The following is a 22,294-nucleotide window of genomic DNA, read 5'->3' on the forward strand; positions in this document are numbered from 1 at the left end:
AAGGAAAGAAGGGACGGGTGCAACAGAAACTTAGAAAGAGGAAAATAGATGTTCCACTCCCAACCATTATTTTCTCAAACACTCAATCGATAAAACGAAAAGCGGATGAGCTTCAAGCAATCACTCGCTACTTGTACGAATACAGGGAAGCTTGTGTTCTCGTCTTTTCTGAAACCTGGCTTAGCGAGACTGTGCCAAACTCTGATGTTTGGCCAGGTGGATTTACTATCACACGCATGGACCGTTGAAGAGAGACCACAGGCAAGGACCAATGAGGGGGCATGTGCGTCATGATAAACGACAGGTGGCGCAAAACAACGGGAGTGAGGAAAAAATCTGCACCCCCGATATTGAACTCTTTATCAATGCCCCTGCACTCCTCCTATCTTCCACGTGACTTCCCACAAATATTCTCACTATTTTTTATATCCATCCAAAAGTAAAAAATTGATAAAAGCCGATATTTTAATGTTACCCAAGGATTTGATCAAATCTCCCCAGATGTGGCCAAGTTCATAAGGGGGGATTTTGATAATTGTATCCTCAAACGCACACTGCCTACCTATTCTCAGTATGTCACCTGCCCTACAAGAAAAAAACAAAACCATTGACCAGTGTTATGGCTCCATCCCTAAGGCACATTCACCCATTGCTAATGCCCCCTTGGGTCGCTCAGACCACAATGCTACCCTTCTTAGACCCACCTATAGACAGGTTCTGAAGAGGGTGAAGCCTGTGGGAAAGCAGAGCCAGGTGTGGGACAAGGACAGTGTTGAGGCTGTGAAAGGGTGCTTTGAGTGCACATCATGGAACGTTTTTGAGGGTTCTTCTGCCGATTTAAATGAGATGACAGAAGTTACCTCAGGCTACATAGACTTCTGTGTGGGTGCAGTTATTCCAACAAAAACCACCAGTGTATCCAAACAACAAGCCATGGATGACTTAAGGGTTAAAGGAGGTACTAAATGAGAAATTTGGATTCCCCCCCCATTTTCTCCCCAATTATACCTGGTCAATTACCCCACTTTTCTGAGCCGTCCCGGTCGTTGCTTCACCCCCTCTGCTGAGCTGGGGAGGGCTGCAGACTATGCCTCCTCCGATACATGTGGCGTCGCCCGCCGCTTTTTTTCACCTGACAGTGAGGAGTGCTGAGTAGTAGTTTATTTAGAGTATTTGGAGTAAGTTTATTGACAGCTGATAATTGCTTGTGGCATGAAACAGGCTTGTACTGTCTCATAAAGAATTTACTTGACTCACTGGATTATTTTGCTCCTTATTTGTTGAGCACTTTCCTTACTGTTGAGTGTTTCTTTTAACAAAGTTTTATATATATATATATGTGTGTGTGTGTGTTTTTGTATGTATGTGTATATGTATATATGTGTGTGTGTATGTATATGTATGTGTGTGAGTGAGTGAGTGTGTGTGTGTGTGTATATACGTATATATATATATGGAATCTGTAGGCACGGGTCAAGATTTTGGTATCAGAAGCGTTCTGGTTTATGGTCCGTGGTGGTGTAGCGGTTTAAGCATTGGCTTTGTGTCGATGCACTTGCCCACTGGGGACCAGGGTTCGCGCCCCGGTCTTGTCAGATCCGACTATGGTCGGATTCGATGAAGCAACAATAATTGGCAACGCTGTTTTCGGGAGGGGGGCGGAGTCGGCTTGTGTTCGTCACATGAATGCGTCTCTGTGTGTGTCAGAAAAAGCAGTGATTCGGCCTGGAAAGTGGCGAGGCTTCTCCTTCGAGACTGCCGGCCGGAGAGATGCAGTTGGCGAACACACGAGGGTGGGTGTTTGAAGTAGAATAGGGAGCAACTGGCCACTAAATTGGGAGAAAACGGGAAAAATCAGAAATTAAAATTTTAAAAAAAGAAAGAAGCATTCTGGTTTCTGTTTTAGTCCGAGAAGTATTGACCAATCACGTTTGAGTAGGCGGCGATTTCTACAGGAACATGCTTTGGTTGCATGTTGGTAACAGTCCATGTGGGGAGTGAAAGAGGTGGAACACATTCAGCTCCATTCTCGTGTCTCAAGTTTCTAATCCAACTGTAAACAATGCCGGGTGCACGGAACAGGAAGTCTTCATAGGAAACGGAAGCCAGCAGCCAGCAGCTACACCAGAAGCCCTGAAATATTGGCCGCTGTCCCCAGAGGCTAAATTGTTGTCAGGCATCAGTCATCAGATGATTTAACCTCTGGGTTCCGAGATTGCCTCACTAGTAGTTAAATCACTTGAGAGGATTATCAAAACCCATATTATTAACTCATGTAAACCCCCCTCCTGGAGCCAGACCTGGGAAGGAGGCTCACCAGCAAGCGTCTGGTGGCTGAGCTTTGGCCTATGGGGCCCGGTCGGGCTCAGCCCGAAAAAACAACATGGACCCACCACCCCATGGACCCACTACCCGTGGGGTTGAGCATTGGGGTAGGGTGCAATGCAGGCCAGGTGGCAGGTAAAGGTGGGAACCGGGGCATGCTGACTTCTGGCATCGCAGACTGGTCCAGGAGGACCAGCTTGGGGGGGGGACCCAGGGTGGACCTGGGGTGGACCCAGAACTCGCTGGAGGGACTGCATATCCATTCTGGCCTGGGAGTACCTTGGGATCCACCAGGAAGGGCTGCAGGGCGTTGGTGGGGAGGGGGACATCTGGAGTGCCCTACTTAGCTTGCTGCCACTGTGACCCGACCCCAGAGAAGTGGTTTATGATGAGAGATGAGAGAGTAAATAGGACCTGGACCCACTACAATTTGCTTATCACTCTGGAAGAGGGACAGACAACGCCATTGTAAAGTTTTTAAACTTTCTGTATATGCATCTGGAGGGTTGTAAAACACATGCACGAGTCCTCTGCAGATTTCTCTTCTGCATTTAATATAATCCACACATTAATCCTGGCTGACAGACTGAAAGAGCAGTTTGGATTGGACTCAAAAGTCATCACATGGATTTTGGATTTCCTTATGGGCAGATATCCTTATGGGCAGATTGCAAAGGCAACACCATCTCAGAGGAGCGTTTTACCTCTATTGGCACACCATAGGGAAGTATGCTGTCACCTTTGCTATATATTTATACACGGATTGTTGTCACAGCAGATACCCTGGACACCATATAATTGAGCTTGCGGCTGACACCGCCTTGGACAGCCTTTTGGAACAGGATGATGTTGAACATGGTCCGGTTCTACAGGACTTCACCAACAAGTGTGAGGCTTCCCATTTGAATCTGAACACATCCAAGACGAAAGAATTGATTTGAGATTTTAGACATGATGGACCATCACCCACTCTACCTAGGATCAGAGGAGAGGAAATCGAGGTGGTGACAAGAGTATAAGTATTTGGATCTTATCACAAATTCTCCTGGGACCAATATGCTTATGCTATTTTTAAGAAGGGCCAACAGCGCATTTACTTTCTTAGAAAATTGAACTTAAAAAAAAATTATTTTTTTTAATTTCCCCGCTTTTTTCTCCCAATTGTATCCGGCCAATTACCTCACTCTTCTGAGCCGACCCAATCATTGCTGCACCCCCTCTGCCGATCCGGGGAGGGCTGCAGACTACCACATGTCTCCTCTAGTACATGTGGAGTCGCCAGCTGCTTCTTTTCACCTGACAGTGAGGAGTTTCACCAGGGGGACATAGCACATGGAGATTCGAACCACCAATCCCCGTGCTGGCAGGCAACGGAATAGACCGGCACGCCACCTGGATGCTGGTATGGACATTCCAAAATCACTCACAAGACCAAATTTGGAAAAATTGTGAAGACCAGAGGGAAAATCATGGGAGAGCAGCAGACTGACTTGTACAACATGTACCTGACCAGGCTGACTGAGAACACAGACAAGGTCTGCATGGATACATCCCATCCACTTTCATTGAAGTTCCAGCCACTTCCTTCTGGTCGAAGGTATAGATACCCCAAGATCAGAACCAACCGAGCAAAATACTCATTTATTCCTATGGCAATAACTCAATTAAATAAAATGCAGTAGCCATGGGAAGTCTGGGAAAATACATGGACTAGGGGATGTGAAGTACATGGATACATAGGGGATGTGCAGTATATGCACTATTTATTCTTGTTACAATTGTTGGTATACAGCGATCGACATGCACTTTAAATGCCTGCCTGGGCTGTGATGATGTCTATGATGGCTGCTACAGATGATGTTGGACTATTGTTGTTTTTGTTTCTCTGATGTGCTTCAAATGTGTGTATATGTTTTGTGCTGTACCACAAATTGACTCTCGGAGGACATTGAAGTTTTCTAAGTCCAATGTTTTTGTTTTTGTTTTGTTTTAACTTAGATTATGAGGGACACCTACTCTGATAGTTGTGTAAAGATCAACAGAGAAGAGAGGAGGAAAATGAAGGATCTGCTAGGTAAGAACCATGTCAGAGTTGATCTTATGGCTGGATCTGATATGCTAATAAACTGATTCATTGAAACCTGCCATCATTTTGGACTTTAAGAGCATATGCCTTGCAGCTTCTTAGCATGAATGTAGTGTTTGGCTCCTGCCTTTCTGTAACTCAGTGTTCATGACTTGCCCCCTGTAGCCGGTTTCCATGTTGGCTCTACTATAAGCACCATCCAGGATGAGGGTATGAAGAAGAGGATAGTCATTGCTGCTAGAGACAACTGGGAAAACTACTTTACTCGCCTGTTCCCGGTGAAGGTGATGAGACTCAACATATATTTGTGTTCACATACACACAACTGCTCACCAACCTCCACCAAACAACATGCTCATACACACACATACACAAAACCCACCAGCTCCTTCATATTGGTCTTGTGCGCTGTTCTCAAGGGATTTTTTCCAATTAGGGTTTTCTGCTGCAGGACAACAATGGGGAAAGTCAGGTGTTGGGTGTGTCTCATCGTGGAATTCGTCTGCTGAAGGTGGTGAGGGCCTCAGGCATCAACCCCAAACATCTCCATCTGCTAAGAAGCTACAGGTACATGCACAACACCATCTGAAACCAGGCAACACCACAGTGTTATTTTGAACGATGATTTATTTTGCCAGTTTTAGTCTGTATTTTATATGTGCGGTAGAGAGAGAGTAGCAAGATCTAAGGTCTTGAGCTGGATTTAAACCCAGAATGATGCAACCCAAATAATACACACTTGAGCCACCAGGATGCAGCAGTAAGACTTTTCCTGTCAACTGCCTACATCAAACAATGTCCTTCGCTAGCACTGTTACATAAACTTAATAGATGATGGATGTATGGAATTGAAACTAAAACGTGTGTGTGTGTGTGTGTGTGTGTGTGTGTGTGTGTGTGTGTGTGTGTAGCTTTGCAGAGTTGCTATCAGTACACCTGCAGGGGTCAAATGCCTTGGAGATAGAGATGATAAATGAACATTTCCAGCTGCAGTCCACAAGGGCCCCTCAAATCACCGCCATGATCCAACTCTTCCTCAGAGAACTAATGAAGGTGTTTTCCCCTTCCTCACAATCTGCACTGAATTCATTATCTGAGCCCTTGATTTTATAGATGGCATTTTTCTCACTATGGAACCATAATGGTAGTGTTTTAGTATAGTATCTCAAATACACCATTTAACAACTACCTTTTTTGGGGGTTTTTTTTGTTTGTTTTTTTTTTGTGACAGATGAGAAAATGGTATCAAAGTATGATTTCACCATTCTAGTCCCCCTCCCACTATACCTCACTCTATCATATCTGCCTATTGCTAACCAGGATTCAGGCCATGTGATTGCTTTGAAAAGCTACATGACAGATGACAACAGCTTGCTCAGCTTCAGCAAGGGAGACATCATCAAACTGCTACCAATGGAGGGACTCCAACCAGGTGATGTTGTCATTACAGCCCCGGCTCTCAAAGTGTACATTTCAAAGCATGGATCAAATGATTTTGATATTTATTGGGCTATGGCGTTAAGCATCGTTTTACATTTAGATTTAGATGGGGACTTTTTTTTTCTGTCTCATTCTAAGATGCTATTGTTTGTGCTGTTTGTGTCACAGGTATTACCATGTTAAATGATAATCCATGTTTTCTATGGATTATCATTAGGTAAATTTACAATGACTGTATGTCAATAGCCATTCTTACTCTTTACCAGGTTGGTGTTTTGGCACCACTGGAGGGCGCTCTGGTCTCTTTCTTGATGAGCTCACTCAGCTATGTGCCGCCCCGGACTACCACTGTGTCTACCTGGACCAAAGGGATGGGAGGAGGAAAAGCATGAGGGCCACTCGACCTCCCGGAGGCCCAAAGAGCCTGCCACCCACGGTCATGCCCAGCATTGATTCAGCTCAGCACAACAGAGAGGACTCGATACAGGGCTCAGAGTTAGAGCTCCAGCAGTACTCCTTGATAGATTTTGCAATAAAATACTTCAGGTATGACATCGTTTGAGGTCAACAACCATATGGATGGGATTTGTTAAAGCTGCTACGAAGAGTTTTTCACTGATTATTTATTAGTCTCAGTTTAATTTTGATGCTTCTCTGTATGCTTGTCTCTGGGTCAGATTCCCTACAAAATTGAACAAAGCAATTATCAACACACAAATGGGATACGTAGGCACAATTAGAGATACATGACCTCATCTCTGTATGGTTTGCAAACAGCTATTTTTAAAAAACAAAACAAAAACAAAAAACCCCCACTACATTGCTCACTCTTCTCTTCAAACCAAATGCATGAGCTACCAGTGGATGAATGTAGATCTTTGCAAAGAGAAGTAATGCTTATGCAAAATGAAGTCGCTCTTCTGCAAAACACTACTGCTTTTGGCCACAGGGCCTTGCAAAGTAAAAAATAAAAATAAAAAATCCCAAACTCCTCATAGCAGCGGCTTTAAATTACAGAATGAACTGATTGCATGGGGTGAATAACTGTTCATCACTAATATTTTCCCTTACTAAATTTATCAGAGTGGAGACTGCAGGTCTGCCAAATAGTGGAAGAAATTTCTCAGAGATGGTTCAACACAAAGAAGTAGGTTAGACAGTAAGAGCCTTCTAACATCAAATTCAAGTTTTTCCTCATTCTTTTTAATGCATACATATTTATACATTTATTTTCAACCAGGTCCCTATACAGGATTCCCTCATTCTCTACAGCGATCCTGAAACGAATGTTTTAGCGGTCCAGTGCTTTAAGAGTGAGTGACTTAAAGTTAACCATATCCCTCATATGACCTCTGCTACTCAGTGAATGGCTGCTAATCTGTCATCCTCCATTTTTCTCTCCCTTTAGACATCATGCAGTTTATGAGAGACATGCCACTGAAGAAGGATCACACTCAAGAAGACTGCTTGAGACACATCTTAATGGTCAGTGCTCTCTCATACAGCACATGAATTGACTGGGAGTCAAAAAATAAAAGAATGGATTGGGATTGGCAGAGGATTTGCATTGTATATTATTCTCCCTATTATGTTTAGCTGGGAGAGGAAAAAGAGTCCCTGAGAGATGAAATCTACTGCCAGATCATCAAGCAAACCACCCACAACCCAGTCATGTGAGTTTGCATTATGGTTTTGCGTCCAATTTTACCTATATTTACTGTAAGTGTGCCCATAAAGGATGTTCTTTTCAAAGTTGTTTTCTAGTTATGTAACCAATGTATTATTTTCTTCATATAGACAAAGCTGTATCCTCGGTTGGCACCTGCTCAGCATGGTGGCAGGCTTCTTCCCCTGCTCTGGGACCCTGCAGCCATACATCACACGCTACCTGCAAAACATTGCACAAGACCCTGCACACCCATACCAAGGTACCACACACACACACACACGCACGCACGCACACACACACACACACACACACACACACACACACACACACACACACACACACACACACACACACACACACACACACACATACATGTAACTCATATGCATGCAATGAAATGTTCATGTCCGTTCTTAGTGCTAGCCAATAAGTGTCAAAACAACCTGCACCGCTCTCTCAACTATGGTGGTCGCCGTAACATCCCTTTACATGCAGAGATGGAGGCCATCCTGGTAAGTCAACTGACATGGTCACACAAATACAGAACACCAATTTCATGACCTTATCCGTAGTGTGCAGTATGCTTTGTTATATAATTTTCAGGTGCTCTCATCTAACGTTTTTCTCATTTGTAGGCTGACAAAATTTCCCGAAATACACCTATCCAGCTACCAGGAGGGGTAGATTTCTCCATTAAGATATGCAGCTTCAGTGTAAGAGTTATATCTCACTTCATCTTTTTTCTCTCTTCCCACCTGATCATGACTTTCTGACTATTGGTTCACAACCCAAACCACTTAGTCACCTACCTGTATGTGATATACCTCTCCGTCCCCTGTCTTCAGCATTCTCTGCCTGCCTGTCTGTCATATTCTTTTGCTTTATACAGGTGGCAGCAGAAGTTTTGACTAAGTTCTGTCAAGAAATGGATGTCATGGATCCCTCAGAAGTCAGAGAATATTGTCTCCATGCCAACAACTCCAAGGGTAAAGTGGATGCCAAGGTCCAAAGTAGTTGACATGCAACAGTTGATGGATTGATTGATAGATAGATAGACAGATGGACAGAAAGATTGATAGATAAAAAAGTTGATCAGTCAAGGTCGATCAAACAGTTGATTTCACTGCTTCTGACTTTCCCTCCTCTTCCTCTGGCAGATGGAATGGTGCGTCCCCTCCATGCTGAGGAATATCTACTTGACTTCCTGCAGGATGATAATTCTGTCTTTCTGTCACTAAGCCGAGTCATCTGGAAAACCCCTCTCTCTTTCAACAATGACCTCTATGTCGAGTTCCACTACCAACAGGTATCATAATTTAGCACCTGCCAGAGGCGAATGTAAAAGATCCATGTATGGGCTTGTAACATTATTGCATATTGATGTTTTTCATGCAGGTGTTGACAGATTACTTGGATGGGAAATTGCTATTGCCTTGTGGTGGTTCCTCTTTGGTCCAGCAGATAGCAGAACTGTCAGCCCTGCAGCACATTGCTAAGGGACTGACTAACAGGCCTTCATTGTAAGTCACATAAACTGGTAATTCAAGCAAATTTTAAAGACATATGTTGTGACTTGGTGGTAATCTTCTATGAAAATTTCACACTTAGATTTTCTGTCCTCTATATTTCCTCCTAAGGCCAGAGCTAAAGCAGTACCTACCCCAACAGGATGGGATCAATAGCAAAGTCAAAGAGATTCACTCTTTCTCCCTGGGCCAAATAGCTGCCATGCAATCACTCACCCATCAAGCAGCCAAAGTACGATTTATTGGTGAGAAATATTTTGTTTTCTATTCCATTGCAATGTATTCTGTTCTAATATATTCAGTTTGCATGAAAGATCATAAACAGATCTGTGATGTGCCTGAAAGTATTTGCATTCTCTGATTTTTTTTTTTCGTCCTGTGCTCCAGAGTTCCTGAGGTCGGTGCCTCTGTTTGGTTCCAAAATCTTCAAGGCCCAAAAGGTCAGCCAGCGTGTTTGCCCATCACCCTGTGTGTTGGCTGTCAACCAAGAGGGGGTGCTGTTCATTAACCCCAAAACACAGGTGCTGTTCTATAGAGAGAATAGTGTCCAAGGGGTTGCACCTAATCAATGCTGGGGGGGTTTAGTACTGAGAAATTACTAAGGGGCAGAAGCTCTATGAAAGTGACAAAAATGTAACTTTAAGCACTAGAGAATGTTTTTTGAGTGAAAGCTGTATATCATAGCCATTGTCCACCATCTGATATTGTCGCTTTCTACTGCAGGAACAGGTCTTTGTGATTCCACTTGTGGAGGTACAATCCATGCGTACCGTCCCCCCTAAAAAAACAGATAAGTTGCCCGCAGTGGAGATCAGTTATGACAATTCAGGCCATCCCAAAAAAGTCATCATTCACCTAAAACAGGTAGGCCCAAACACTCATTCAGCTATCGTAGCTCAAAATTATGGGCATTGCTTTCAAGTTCCTTTTTGAATTATAAGCTTGGGATTGGTCACTATCCCAGAAAGTTGAATCAAGTTCACCTGGACACAACATTTAGTGAAAGAAACATTTCATCACCCATCTAAATGACTTTGTGAGGTTCAGCTGACTGCAGGTATCCCCATCCTTATGAACTGTACAGTTGCATAATGACTGAAACCGGCACAGTTGCATCACAACTGAAACCAGCAATCGGTGAATTTTAATTTCTGACCACTGATCTGTTACGTTTTCACTAAATTTTAAAGGTATCACTGCTCCACACAGAGACTGAACCCTCAACTGTTCACTGACCATGAATTCTGTGATTACTTTAAAAGACAAAATTTGCCTTTTACTTTGTGACCAATGATGTTCCAGTTCCAGGCACCCCCCCCCATCACTTCTGTGGGAGGCAATGGAGGCCTACCTAAGGGGTTGTGTAATTTCCTTTGAGGCCTCTAAGAGGCGTAAGAATAAGGCTAAAATGGTTGAACTACAGGACCAAATTCATCATCTCGATCAGCAGAATGCTCAACATCCCTCTGATTGTCTACACAGGAGAATATCATCCCTAAAATATCAATACAACCAAATACTTTCTGTGAAGATCAACAAAGCCTTTATGTATACTAAACAAAAATATTTTGATTTTGGTGACAAACCACAAAAATTTTTAGCCTGACAACTCAGAAAAAAATGAAACCGATCACACAATTCATAAGATTAAATCTTGCACTGGTAACCCACCGATAAAGCCCGAAGATATTAATGATAGATACAAATCTAGGAACAATACTGATGTGGTAGCTATGAATGAGTTCTTAGATAATTGTAATTTTCCTAAATTAAACCAGGATGAGTCTAACCACCTGAATTCAGATATCACTATTACGGAGATACAAAATGTAAAAAAAGTTTGCTTTGTCCTTACTTACATCATATGTTTGGGCAGGCTCTTGCTGATGGCACCCTCCCCCCTACAGTAACAGAGGCAGTTATCACTGTGATACATAAGAAGGGTAAGGATCCGGAGGAAGTGGTTTCATACCATCCTATATCCTTACTAAAGTAGATGGTAAAATATTTGCCAAGGTCCTAGCTAAGAGACTTAACCCTCTACTGGGCCAACTGGTCCACTCAGACCAGACTGGATTTATTCCCAACAGAAATTATTTTTTTTAACCTTAGACGCCTATTCAATATTTTGTATTCCACTAGTGTGCCATATGAGGATCTTGTAGTGCTTTCATTAGACGTGGAAAAAGCATTTGACCAGGTCGAATGGGTCCAGGGTGTCTCCCTGCCTGCCGCCCAATGACTGCTGGGATAGGCTTCAGCGTCCCCTCGACCCTGGCTAAGGATAAGCGGTTTGGATAATGGATGGATGGATGGATGGATGGATGAAACTTCTCTATAAACCCCCCTCTACAAAAATTCTTACCAATCAAACAATGTCTCCTCTCTTCAAGCAATTCAGGGGGACAACACAAGGGTGTCTCCTTTCCCCGCTAATCTTTGCGCTTGCTATGGAGACTCTTCATGAGAGTATCAGGACAGACTCCCTATTACACAGATATAACACAAGGAGGTTAACGAATAAAATCTCATTATACACGGATGATGTTCTCCTATACATAACCAGACCCCAGTTTACCATTCTGCTAATTTTAGAGAAGATCAACCTATTCCGCAGCTTCTTAGGTTATAGAATCAACAGGAGTGAACTGATGCCCATTCATCTGAGTGATACATCCTGGCTGCACACTCTCCCATTTAAGTTATCCATTGACAAATTTATATATTTAGGTGTTGTGGTTACAAAATACTATTCCTCCTTATTTTAGGCTAATTTCCCCTTCCCCGATGACAAGGCTTGATGCAAACATACAATTTTGAAAAACTCTCCCTCTATCTTTGATAGGTGAATGCCATTAAATTGGTCTTTCCGTCTGGGTAGCGTAGCGGTCTATTCCGTTGCCTACCAACACAGGGATCCCGGTTCGAATCCCTGTGTTACCTCCGGCTTGGTCGGGTGTCCCTACAGACACAGTTGGTCGTGTCTGTGGGTGGGAAGCTGTATGTGTCCTGGTTGCTGCACTAGGGCCTTCTCTGGTCGGTCAGGGTGCCTGTTTGGGGGGGGGGGACTGGAGGGATAGTGTAATTCTCCCATGCTCTATGTCCCCCTGGCGAAACTCCTCACTGTCAGGTAAAAAGAAGCAGCTGGTGACTCCACATGTATCGGGGGAAACGTGGTAGTCAGCAGCCCTCCCTGATCAGCAGAGGGGGTGGAGCAGTGACCGGGACAGCACGGAAGAGTGGGGTAGTTGGCCGGATACAATTGGAAGAAAAAATGAGAAAATCAACTAATCAATCAATCAATCAATCAATCAATCAATCAATCAATCAACCAACCAACCAACCAACCAACCAATCAATCAATAAAATGGTCTTTCTACCCCAATTGTTATGCTTATTCCAAAACATCCCAATTTTTTTCCCTAAATCCTTTTCAAACATATAGACTCCATCATAATTCCCTTCATGTGGAACTATAAAACATGAAACACACCTTTGTAAGCCAAGGCAGGACGGGGGATTAGCACTTCAAAATTTCTTACTGTATTATTGGGCATCAAGTATCAGAGTCTTCACCTTCTATCTGGATAACTCGACCCCTCAGCATGGATGCATCGAAGTGGAACAGGAGGAATGCCACCTGTTTCTTATAGGGGCTGTTTGGTTGTCTCCCACTAAACTAGATAAATCAATTTATAATTCCAACCCAGTTATACGTGGCATGTTACATATATGGAAACAAATTAGGTCCCACTTTAATCTTAAACCCTTATCCTTCGAAAACATCTACTAGGATTTGAGGCAGCCAACTGTTCAATGATAAATGTACACCTTAAAAGACCATCAAGCTCAGATAAACTTGTATCCTTTATCTATGACACCCCACAGCAGGCCGGTTTACCCTCGTCAGAAGGTATTAAGACAAAATGGGAAGAAGAGTTGGGTCTGCAGATTTCTGATGAAATTTGGGAGGGAAGCCTGGAGCACATACTACATACATGCTCAAACAATGCTAGACACTGCCTTATCCAATTTAAAATGTTGTACCGACTCCATTATTCCAGAGTTAGGCTACACCAGATTTATCCCGAAGTGTCACTCTTATGTGAAAAATGTCGGTACTCTGCTACGTAGCTTTGCTCTTTGCCCAAAGATACAGACCTACTGGATAGAAATATCTGAGATACTGTCTAAAATGATCAACACCCAGTTAGAACTGGACCACCTTTTAATCATTCTCAGAAGGTCTGACCAATCTGACTGCCTCTCAACAACACTTTCTCTCTTATCACCTGATGACAGCAAAGAGGTTGCTTCTTTTGTTTCGGAAAGAAAAAGGGGTCCCTACTACTAAGATGTGGCTCAGCAACCTGTCAAATAACTTACATCTGGAGAGAAGAAGATATGTTTTAAAAGATAAACGTTCACTGTTTGAAAAAACCTGGTTACCCCTTATTCATTACCTTGCTAGTGTGACTAGCTAATCCTACAATTAATATATTTCACTATTAATCACCGATTGAGTAGTATAGGGATTGGGAGGGTGGGGGAGGGACTTTTTATTTTATTTTTGTATTTGCTTAAGCTCTTTTGTACCACTAATTTGCAGTATGTTATATTCATCTTTTACCTGTTTTGCATTAAGCATCTGTCGCTGTTTAGTACTCTGTTGTTTTTCTTTTTGTTTGTCATTTGTTTTGTACTTAAAAAATGAGCACTGGATATCATATATGTACATGCACAAACTAGCTGCTCAAATAAAATATATCTTAAAAGTAAAGAAACGTCTGTACCAGTAAACGTTGCGTCCAGTTGAATCGATTTGACTTTCTGGGATTTCCTTACTTGGATTATTGATCATCCATCAAGATGGATTGGTCACCAGTTTCTCAGTTGTAAGGTTACTGATACAATCTCAGTATGTAATCAATATATAATCAGTATGCTATTTATTTAGGTCAGGTGATTCATGTGAATCAGGGCAGCACGGTGGCGCAGTGGTTAGTGCGGTCGCCTCACAGTAAGAAGGTCCTGGGTTTGAGCCCCGGGGTAGTCCAACCTTTGGGGTCATCCCGGGTCATCCTGTGTGGAGTTTGCATGTTCTCCCCTTGTCTGTGTGGGTTTCCTCCGGGGGCTCCGGTTTCCTCCCACAGTCCAAAGACATGTAAGTCAGGTGAATTGGCCATACTAAATTGTCCCTAGGTATGAACGTGTGTGTGTGTGTGTGTGTGTGTGTGTGTGTGTGTGTGTGTGTATGTCGGCCCTGTGTGATAGCCTGGCGGCCTGTCCAGGGTGTCTCTCTGCCTGCCGCCCAATGACTGCTGAGATAGGCTCCAGCATCCCCGCAACCCTGAGAGCAGGATAAGCGGTTCGGAAAATGGATGGATGGATGGATTCATGTGAAACAATCAAGAAAAGCAAAATAAGATGTTCTGAGTCAAAACAAGTGTTTCTAGATTGATAGCTGATTTGAAATCTGTTTTAGAACTGTGTTGAATTGAACCATGAAAATTATGCATACAAAGGTCCATCTTGTACCTTACTCTACAGTTTTAGCCATAGTTCAGATTACAGACATGCTTGTAAATGACAGACAGCCATCAAACTAGATTTGTTGGCCTAAATCTTCCATGTGGTCAAATGTCTGCTATTTGTGCCATCCTGGGGATTTGTGCTCTCATATCTGGTTTTTAATCTTGTAATATGTTATCTCTCTCTCTCTCTCTCTCTCTCTCTCTCTCCTTATTTTTCTCTGCCTCTGTCTGTCTGTTTCTCTATCTCTTCCTCAGGCCAAGGAGCTATGCCACATCCTTGCGATAATTCTTCAGGAGTTAGTGCGGCCACCTACCAACAGCTCTATCTCAAGTCACCAGTAGACACAGGAATGAGCATCTACTTAAATCTGCTTTTGCGCTCACTCACCCTCTCTCTCTCTTTCTCTCGCTCTCTCTCTCTCTCTCTCTCACACACACACACACACACACACACACACACACACACACACACACACACACACATACATGCACACACATTTTCCCTTCCCTGAATGGATGAATGTGGAATCTTCTCAAACAAGAGCTTAGGGTCAAAGGTCAGTCAGGCCAAAACTAAGACCATTGTTGAACTATTTCAGCCCCACACCCGACCTCAACATGCGCACACACCACACACACACACACACACACAGCGGTCACTCTGGGTCGAGTATGACCGTTCTTCCTCTGGGTCCCTCTGGGTCCTCAGGTGGGTGTAGAGGCTGATCCTGGAGCTGCAATATGGGAGGACACCTGCATGTGACAGCTTTTTATGTGGAGTGGCTGATGTGCCTGTAACCACCACACAGTCCTTGGCAGGGGGTGGCCAGAGTCCAATGGCATGGAGAACCAAGATGATTGGGGACCACCCTCTGTTGCAGCCTACATCCACCTTCACTGCCGTTGTGACGTGGAGACATCTTCCACCAGTTCCGCTGTTGAGGTCTTTGTTGGATCGTGCTTCGTCTGGAACTTCCCCTTGACCTATCCACCTTGGGTGACCCTACCAGGAGCCAAGCTCCGGACGGCATAGCTCTTGGGATTATTGGTACACGCAAGCTTCTCCACCATGGCTAGGTGGCGATCCAGGAGAAGACACACACACGCACACACACACACACACACACACACACACACACACACTGGAGTTTCTTAAATGATTTAGAATCTTCAGTCATGAACTGTATATCCACATCCATTACATTGTGTCTGTGTAACTTCGTGGGTGATGAAAGATTGATGAATCTGGATGCCTGCTGCAGATTAGTTTACACATTCACACACATGCATTCATATATACACATCAGTGTGCTCGCAAATTATGTATGCACACAAATACAAACATCCCATTAATATTTAACAAGATGTTAAGTTATTTTTTAAAGAAACAGTTACAAATTATTTAACACAGAATGATGAATACACAAGGGATATGAGTAAATGTACAGACTGCTGTCAAACCAAATCAGTGCCTTGAAGGTTTCAGTTTAATTGAGTAAGCCTAATTTTTGTGCATTGAAATTGTGTCATAAATGATTTGAAATATAAAATCTTTTGACCAGTTAATTGTGTCATCAATGTTATATAGGATAATGACTTTATTACATATGAGCATTGCATTAGCTGACCAAAAAAGTTGGGTGAGACGAGCTATGGTTAATTTGTATTAACATTGAATAAATATGTTGATTCATTAGTTCTTGTGTTTTTATTCTTCTCTGCACTTCAGGAACATTTGAATGCATATAAATTGTTTTTAATGAAAAGGTTTTCTTTAAAAGAAAAAAAAGCCATAATCATGTCAGAGAATGATTTTAGCCCAAAAGCCCAAAACTGCAATTCCTCACCACAGGACTGAAAACCCTCTCCTCTGAAAAATGAGGGAGCATGGGTTTGAATATGTAATTTCAGTGGAAAGTGGTTATGATTTGCTGGTTTTTGGTTTGGAATTGAACCGGTGAACTCTCAAACACATGACACCAACTGTTACAGCCATCGCATCACCGACAAAGGTCCACAATGGTTGCACATGTGTACGAGTTTCTGTAAATGAGACGGCTCATATTTTATAAGCTTGACTGATATGAGGGAGCCTTCAAGTCCTCTATGCAATCCCTCAGACACTAAGATGTCAAAATACCATTTCTCATAATTCTTATTCTTTAAGTATGTTAATGTATAACATACCCTTTCTATTCTAGTTTAGTCTAGTCCATTTATTTGATGAAGTAGATTTGTAGTAGATGAAAATCATGCTTGAGTTATAAATGCATTTTGCTCTATGTTTACCATAACATGGAGTGCTGATCAAATGTCATCCCGGGACATTTCTTTTCCCTCAGTTGCACGTACAGGGACTAGACCAACCAGCAGCAGCAAATGAGTAGGAAGGAAGGGATGAGCTCTCTTTCAACTTCCCTTGTAAATTAGGAATGAAAAAGAACATTAAAGCTCTGATAACCAATATTCAAAGTAGACGTATCCATTCAAAACATCTTATGTAATAGTCAAATTTCAGCAAATATTCAAATGTTCTCAAATCGTTGTGTGTCCCAAGGGCAGTATACTGACAGGAAAGTTATGTGCACCAGCCATCCACTCTAGTTTCAGATCAGTGGCACGCTACATCTAACTTTATACTATTATTTTTGCTCTTTGGCACTTTCAACTGCCGGAAGCTGGTTAAAATTTGAATTTTTCCCAAGCTCTCTCTCTCTCTCCCTCTTTTCCTCTCTCCCCTCTCTCCCTCCTTCTCCTCTCTCTATTCCTCCCCCTTTCTCTCTCCCCTTCCCCCCTCTCTCTCTGTTCCTCTCTTCCCCCTCTCTCTCCCTCTCTCTCTCTCTCTCTCTCTCTCTCTCTCTCTCTCTCTCTCTCTCTCTCTCTCTCTCTCTCTCTCTCTCTCTCTCTCTCTCTCTCTCTCTCTCTCTCTCTCCATTCCTCTCCCCCCTCCCTCTTCTCTCTCTGTCGTTCTCTCTCTGTTCTTCTCTCCCCCTCTCTCCCTCCCTCTCGCTCCCTCTCTCTGTTCCTCTCTTCTCCCCCCTCTCTCTCTCTTCCTCCCCCTCCCCCTTCTCTCTCCCCCCTCCCCCTCTCTTTCCTTAAGTCTCTGTTTTTCTAACTTTGACATGCATGTACAAACAAACTTCTCTCCCACACCTATAAACATGCTGTCTCTCTTTCTGTTGCACACATGGAAACGCCGAGCTCTTTCTCTCACACATACGAATGAATCAAATGCCATCAAAAACTATGACAACACAAAATGAGCACAGTTTTACAAAGTCCCCACGGAAGAATGCATAAATTAGAGCTAATGTGTTCAATGCATAGAATTCGTTAAAATATTAATACTCATGTTGGAAATCTAACGCATACATCTTTAACTTGCTTTTCTGATTTTTTTCTCCTCCTCCTCAAGCACTTTTTTTTTTTACTCCTATATTAATCCCTGTGGGGAAATTCTTTCTCTGTATTTAACCCATCCTAGCTGTGTAGCTAGGAGCAGTGAGCAACCACCATGCAGCACCCGGGGACCAACTCCAGTTCTTCTTTCTATTGCCTCGGTCAGGGGCACAGACAGGAAGGAGTATCAACCATAACATACATGTCTTTTTGATGGCGGGGGAAACCGGAGCACCCGGAGAAAACCCACGCAGACATGGGGAGAACATGCAGACTCCACACAGGACGACTTGGGATGACCCCAAGGTTGGACAACCCCTACAAGCACTTGTAGAATTTCAAGGGAAACTAGCAGGGAGAGAAATTCTGTACTGTTAAATTTTGGATTTTGTGCTTCTTTCAACACCATCTATGATGATGACAGCCTTTTTCTTAGGGCAGCCATTGTTTTTTTTTACATTTATTTTTCTTATTCAGATCATGGTCACTTGTTCTTTGATTTATTAAACTTTGTTTTCCTTAATACTTTTTGAATGCTCATATGTTTTGCCCGATTATTTTCAAGAAATAACACCGCGTGATAACTTATTGGAATTTATGTTGTGACTTGATTTCACTCTCACAAACTTTTGCATAGTTGTCTTGTAATCGAGGATCACTTCTGTCATTGCCATGTATCTGTTTGTGGCCTTTCCCCATGCTGGTGTATGTTGTCAGTTGTGTCAGTGAACTGCAGGGGAAACTGAATATGAGAAACGTCAGAAACCATGGCATTGGTCAAAAAAGCTTTGTAATTGCCTGAAACCTGGTCAGCGCTGCTTCTACAGCCAGAATATGAGTCTTGTTTTAATCTCAAGGTGTAATTGAAAGCAAAGTAGATCTATTGTTGACTGCTTGGGGGCATACCTGTTTACTAAATAGCATACGGGTATTTGCATATTAGTGAAAGAGAGAGAGAGGGGGAGAGAGAGAGAAACTATCTCCCACCGATATATTCATATTGATACGTTGTTTTGAAGGAAGCATTTTGAGCAATATCAAAATCTCTGACTTATAAAGAAATGTAGTTCTTCATTATTCAACAAAGTTACTTGTGCCGTACAAGTGCTGAATGGAAGATGTGAATTCACTGCAGCACGCCGTCATCTCCTATCGCACGATCACAAAAAACAGTGCTGCAGAATTAAATGTCTTCATCAAAGTTTCAGTTTTGAAGAAAATCCCAGTTTCCCCCCCCTCACCTTGGCTAAGCGCTGTCAAGGCAGAGCCAATGGTCTGTCTCTGCAGGTGTTTTTGTCTCAGAGGAAACTGCTTGCAATTCACGTAGCTAGAATAATAAGTACAATTTATGGGTATATTCGTATTTATAATGTATTTAAGTTATTTGCATATTTTGTTCATCTGCCTTAAACTGGCTGCTGTGTATTAAGTTCCGTTTGGAAAAAAAGTGATTCTATTCTATTCTATTCTATTCTCCACACTTTTCATCCTATCGAGACTACATCAACACAAGGTTTCGTATTTCAAAATAGACACAGCATGCAACAAATGCCGCCTATCCGTTTACACGCCAATCAAAACAGAGTGAACCTTAGCCTTACTCACCTGTCAATCAAAACGCCACGCCCCTCCTCCGATCCCTGACATGGCTGTCTGGTGGGAAAGGCACAGGCAGCACGGCTGCAGTGGATGTAAGAGAGTCAAGTGATCAGTTTACAGGAGATATTTACAAAATACTTGAACACAGCTTCTGGTGAGTTCTCAGGCATTTTCTAGATATAGAGTCATAGCCTTTTTTTTGGTAAAATGAGCGTCGTCGTATTTTGAAACTCAAGCGTTTGCTTCTAACGCCGAGCAGAAGAGACGTTCAGTTAACGTTAGCTACTGTGGCAAGCTAACGTAGAAGCTAACATGAACTGTGTGTGATCGACTGAAACTCATTTCACTTTGATTTTCTTTATTCAGGCTTTTAACGTGATATGGCCTCATGTCACCTAGTGTCACTCAACGCATAGCCGTGATTTTTTTTCAGCACCGTCCATCTCCCGCCGGTGTCAAAGTTAGCTTTAGCTGAGTTCCCTGTGTCTAGATACCATTAGCTTTCCCGGAGCTTAGCCCCAACTCTAGCCCTAACCTCGTCTAATCATCCATGCGCAGAACCGCTACGTAGCCCTTCTCGATTGGTCGCACATATCGACAAAACACCGGCTAGCTAATATTAGTCTGCTTAAGAGCTAAGTTTGGCCACCTAATCGTAGTAGTAGTAATAATAGTTGTAATCGTAGTAATGCTAGTAGTAGTTGCCATATAATGCACCACAAACATTCACACTCCGCGGTTTTGAGTTGTGTTTAATGTATTTAATGTCCTAGAGAGAGGGAAAACCAGTCCTCTCCCAGTCTGGACGCACCATGCCTCAGTCAGCTGGGAAGATGTTTAACCCCCACGAATACTACAAGGCCAGCTTGGGCTCCATAAGAATTTGTCACTTTTACCCCTTAATTTCCCTCGATGCGAGCGTCACTTTGACCCACGAACTTTTCCTGTATTAGTAACTATTGTATATTTTAGTTGCTGGCGCATTTGCTCAACTGTACTTCCTGTTAAACCATGCAGCCAAGTGCCCGTTGACCGGATCATTGTTGTCTGGAATGTCAGGTTTTTGTGGATTTTTTTCGTACCTACAAGCGTATTTATTGTTTCTATTTACATATCTTACCCCATGTTTCATGCTCTTGATCTGTTGCTGTGTATTGTCCTGCTGTGGTGCAAAACAGTTTCCTACAGGACATCAGTCAGATTTATATCTATCTAATCAAGTGATAAACACAGCTGCCTGATATTAATTTAGCAGTTTCCTGGCGTGGGGCGGCTGCGTTGATGATTTAGAGCTTTGATTCATAGAAAGGGATTTTCACAGGTATTACATTGTGTTCTTGAAATGCATAACACCTCTTGAGAGAAGGTGTAATTTCACCCTCTTCATGCTAGAAGCCTATTTGAATGAGTTTCACCTGGCTACAATCTACTTTTGGTCCATTATCTCTGGCGATGTGACAGGATTATTCAAGCCTGGATATGTTTTGTGTCATCTTATTTTGTGGTCAGTGCATGCCCTCGCTATTCTGTCTGTCTGTCGGCTTTTTTCCTCCTCTGTTTGGCTGAGCACTGTCAACTCAGAGCCAATGGAGACTGCTGACTCTAAACTTCAGAGTCAGCAGTCTCCTGGGTTTTTGTGTCAGAGGGAGCTGCTTATGTTATCAGAGTGAGTGAGATTCTCTTTTCAATACAACTATTATGTTATCTGTGTTCTGTATCTATAGACTTACATGATACCTCTTGAAATCACTGAAGGTACTCCAGATATAGCTTAGACTGGTTTGACGACAATCAGTCCTTCAGGCATGTTGACATGTTAACTCTTTACCTGTTTTGCATTGGAAAACTCTGTGTGTTTGTGTCTCATTTCAGTAAGATCTGGCCTGATCCACATTCTTTCCCTTTATCCACAGCACCCTACATGTTGATGATGAAGAGGACACCTACATTGTGGCCCGACCTAAACTACAATTAATCTCCCTACACAGTCCCATATCCTAGAGTTGTTTCCTGGTTGCTCCTGCTGCTCCCTGTAGGTCTTGGTGTGCCTCCCATCAGACTGGCAGAGCAGGCGGGAAGAGAGGTGGTGCCGGGACGGGGACCGGGGCTGCACCAGCCTTTCTTCTCTACTTCCCTCCGTCCTCAGCTGAGTGACTCGAGCTGGAGCTTCGAGAGGCAACCATCACAGAGGGACCTCCAGGCCTGCCAAGTGTGCATTGTCCATCTTGGACATTAAAGAGTGGCATTTAGAGGGCCAGGTGTTGTTGGCTGGTAGAGGAGCAGAGTATGTTGAGTGGTTCTGGTTACCATGGAGCCGCAGGATAAGAAGCAGGTGAGTTTGGTTGCCTGGTGTCCTCCACCGTCTTCTCATGTTACCTTCTTGTCCCTGTGGTGGAGAGGTGTCTATGAGACAGATAGGCTTTGGGATATAGACTGCTCTGAGGAAAGCAGAGCAAGTGTGCAGATGCAAGCCTGTACACAATAATCTATGAATGTTTTCATTTAATGATGCAGATCTGTGTGTGCAGTACTCTTTAGGGAGAGTCTGTTTATTTTCAGAATAGCTGATGCGTAAGTAGAACTCCTCCTATTGCCGTTTTTAACTCAAAAGGGGAACTTTAAATACTGTCACTTCATTCTTCACAAGTTTCTAACGTATCTGCTTTCACACTCCATTATTCACTTTCTCAGGTCATATCCGCCCACCCTCTTCTGT

General features: G+C 43.0%; 2 protein-coding genes and 1 long non-coding RNA gene across 3 annotated transcripts in view; 2 read left to right on the top strand and 1 right to left on the bottom strand.

Annotated features, from left to right (window-relative positions):
- Positions 1 to 16,266, top strand: part of myo15b (myosin XVB) — a 54,935-nt gene extending 38,669 nt beyond the window's left edge. The window contains exons 48-67 of the mRNA XM_056296688.1: positions 4,324 to 4,399; positions 4,577 to 4,695; positions 4,863 to 4,978; positions 5,323 to 5,464; positions 5,732 to 5,843; positions 6,118 to 6,397; positions 6,935 to 6,998; positions 7,092 to 7,164; positions 7,260 to 7,336; positions 7,448 to 7,524; positions 7,649 to 7,779; positions 7,938 to 8,032; positions 8,156 to 8,233; positions 8,410 to 8,506; positions 8,678 to 8,826; positions 8,916 to 9,040; positions 9,158 to 9,291; positions 9,434 to 9,567; positions 9,770 to 9,910; positions 14,836 to 16,266. Coding sequence (XP_056152663.1) covers positions 4,324 to 4,399; positions 4,577 to 4,695; positions 4,863 to 4,978; positions 5,323 to 5,464; positions 5,732 to 5,843; positions 6,118 to 6,397; positions 6,935 to 6,998; positions 7,092 to 7,164; positions 7,260 to 7,336; positions 7,448 to 7,524; positions 7,649 to 7,779; positions 7,938 to 8,032; positions 8,156 to 8,233; positions 8,410 to 8,506; positions 8,678 to 8,826; positions 8,916 to 9,040; positions 9,158 to 9,291; positions 9,434 to 9,567; positions 9,770 to 9,910; positions 14,836 to 14,922 — 2,307 coding nt within the window. The 3' untranslated portion in view covers positions 14,923 to 16,266. The remainder of the gene's footprint in view (positions 1 to 4,323; positions 4,400 to 4,576; positions 4,696 to 4,862; positions 4,979 to 5,322; positions 5,465 to 5,731; positions 5,844 to 6,117; positions 6,398 to 6,934; positions 6,999 to 7,091; positions 7,165 to 7,259; positions 7,337 to 7,447; positions 7,525 to 7,648; positions 7,780 to 7,937; positions 8,033 to 8,155; positions 8,234 to 8,409; positions 8,507 to 8,677; positions 8,827 to 8,915; positions 9,041 to 9,157; positions 9,292 to 9,433; positions 9,568 to 9,769; positions 9,911 to 14,835) is intronic.
- A 2,986-nt stretch (positions 16,267 to 19,252) lies between these two features.
- LOC130127394 (uncharacterized) lies at positions 19,253 to 20,054 on the bottom strand. Its single transcript, XR_008811813.1, has 3 exons — positions 19,974 to 20,054; positions 19,585 to 19,628; positions 19,253 to 19,306 (listed from the first exon to the last, which is right to left on the bottom strand). It is a non-coding gene; the product is annotated as an uncharacterized LOC130127394 (long non-coding RNA).
- A 1,470-nt stretch (positions 20,055 to 21,524) lies between these two features.
- Positions 21,525 to 22,294, top strand: part of tmem94 (transmembrane protein 94) — a 32,596-nt gene continuing 31,826 nt past the window's right edge. The window contains exon 1 of the mRNA XM_056297032.1: positions 21,525 to 21,910. Coding sequence (XP_056153007.1) covers positions 21,887 to 21,910 — 24 coding nt within the window. The 5' untranslated portion in view covers positions 21,525 to 21,886. The remainder of the gene's footprint in view (positions 21,911 to 22,294) is intronic.

The sequence above is a fragment of the Lampris incognitus genome, chromosome 17 (genome assembly GCF_029633865.1).
Source record: "Lampris incognitus isolate fLamInc1 chromosome 17, fLamInc1.hap2, whole genome shotgun sequence".
NCBI lineage: Eukaryota > Metazoa > Chordata > Actinopteri > Lampriformes > Lampridae > Lampris > Lampris incognitus.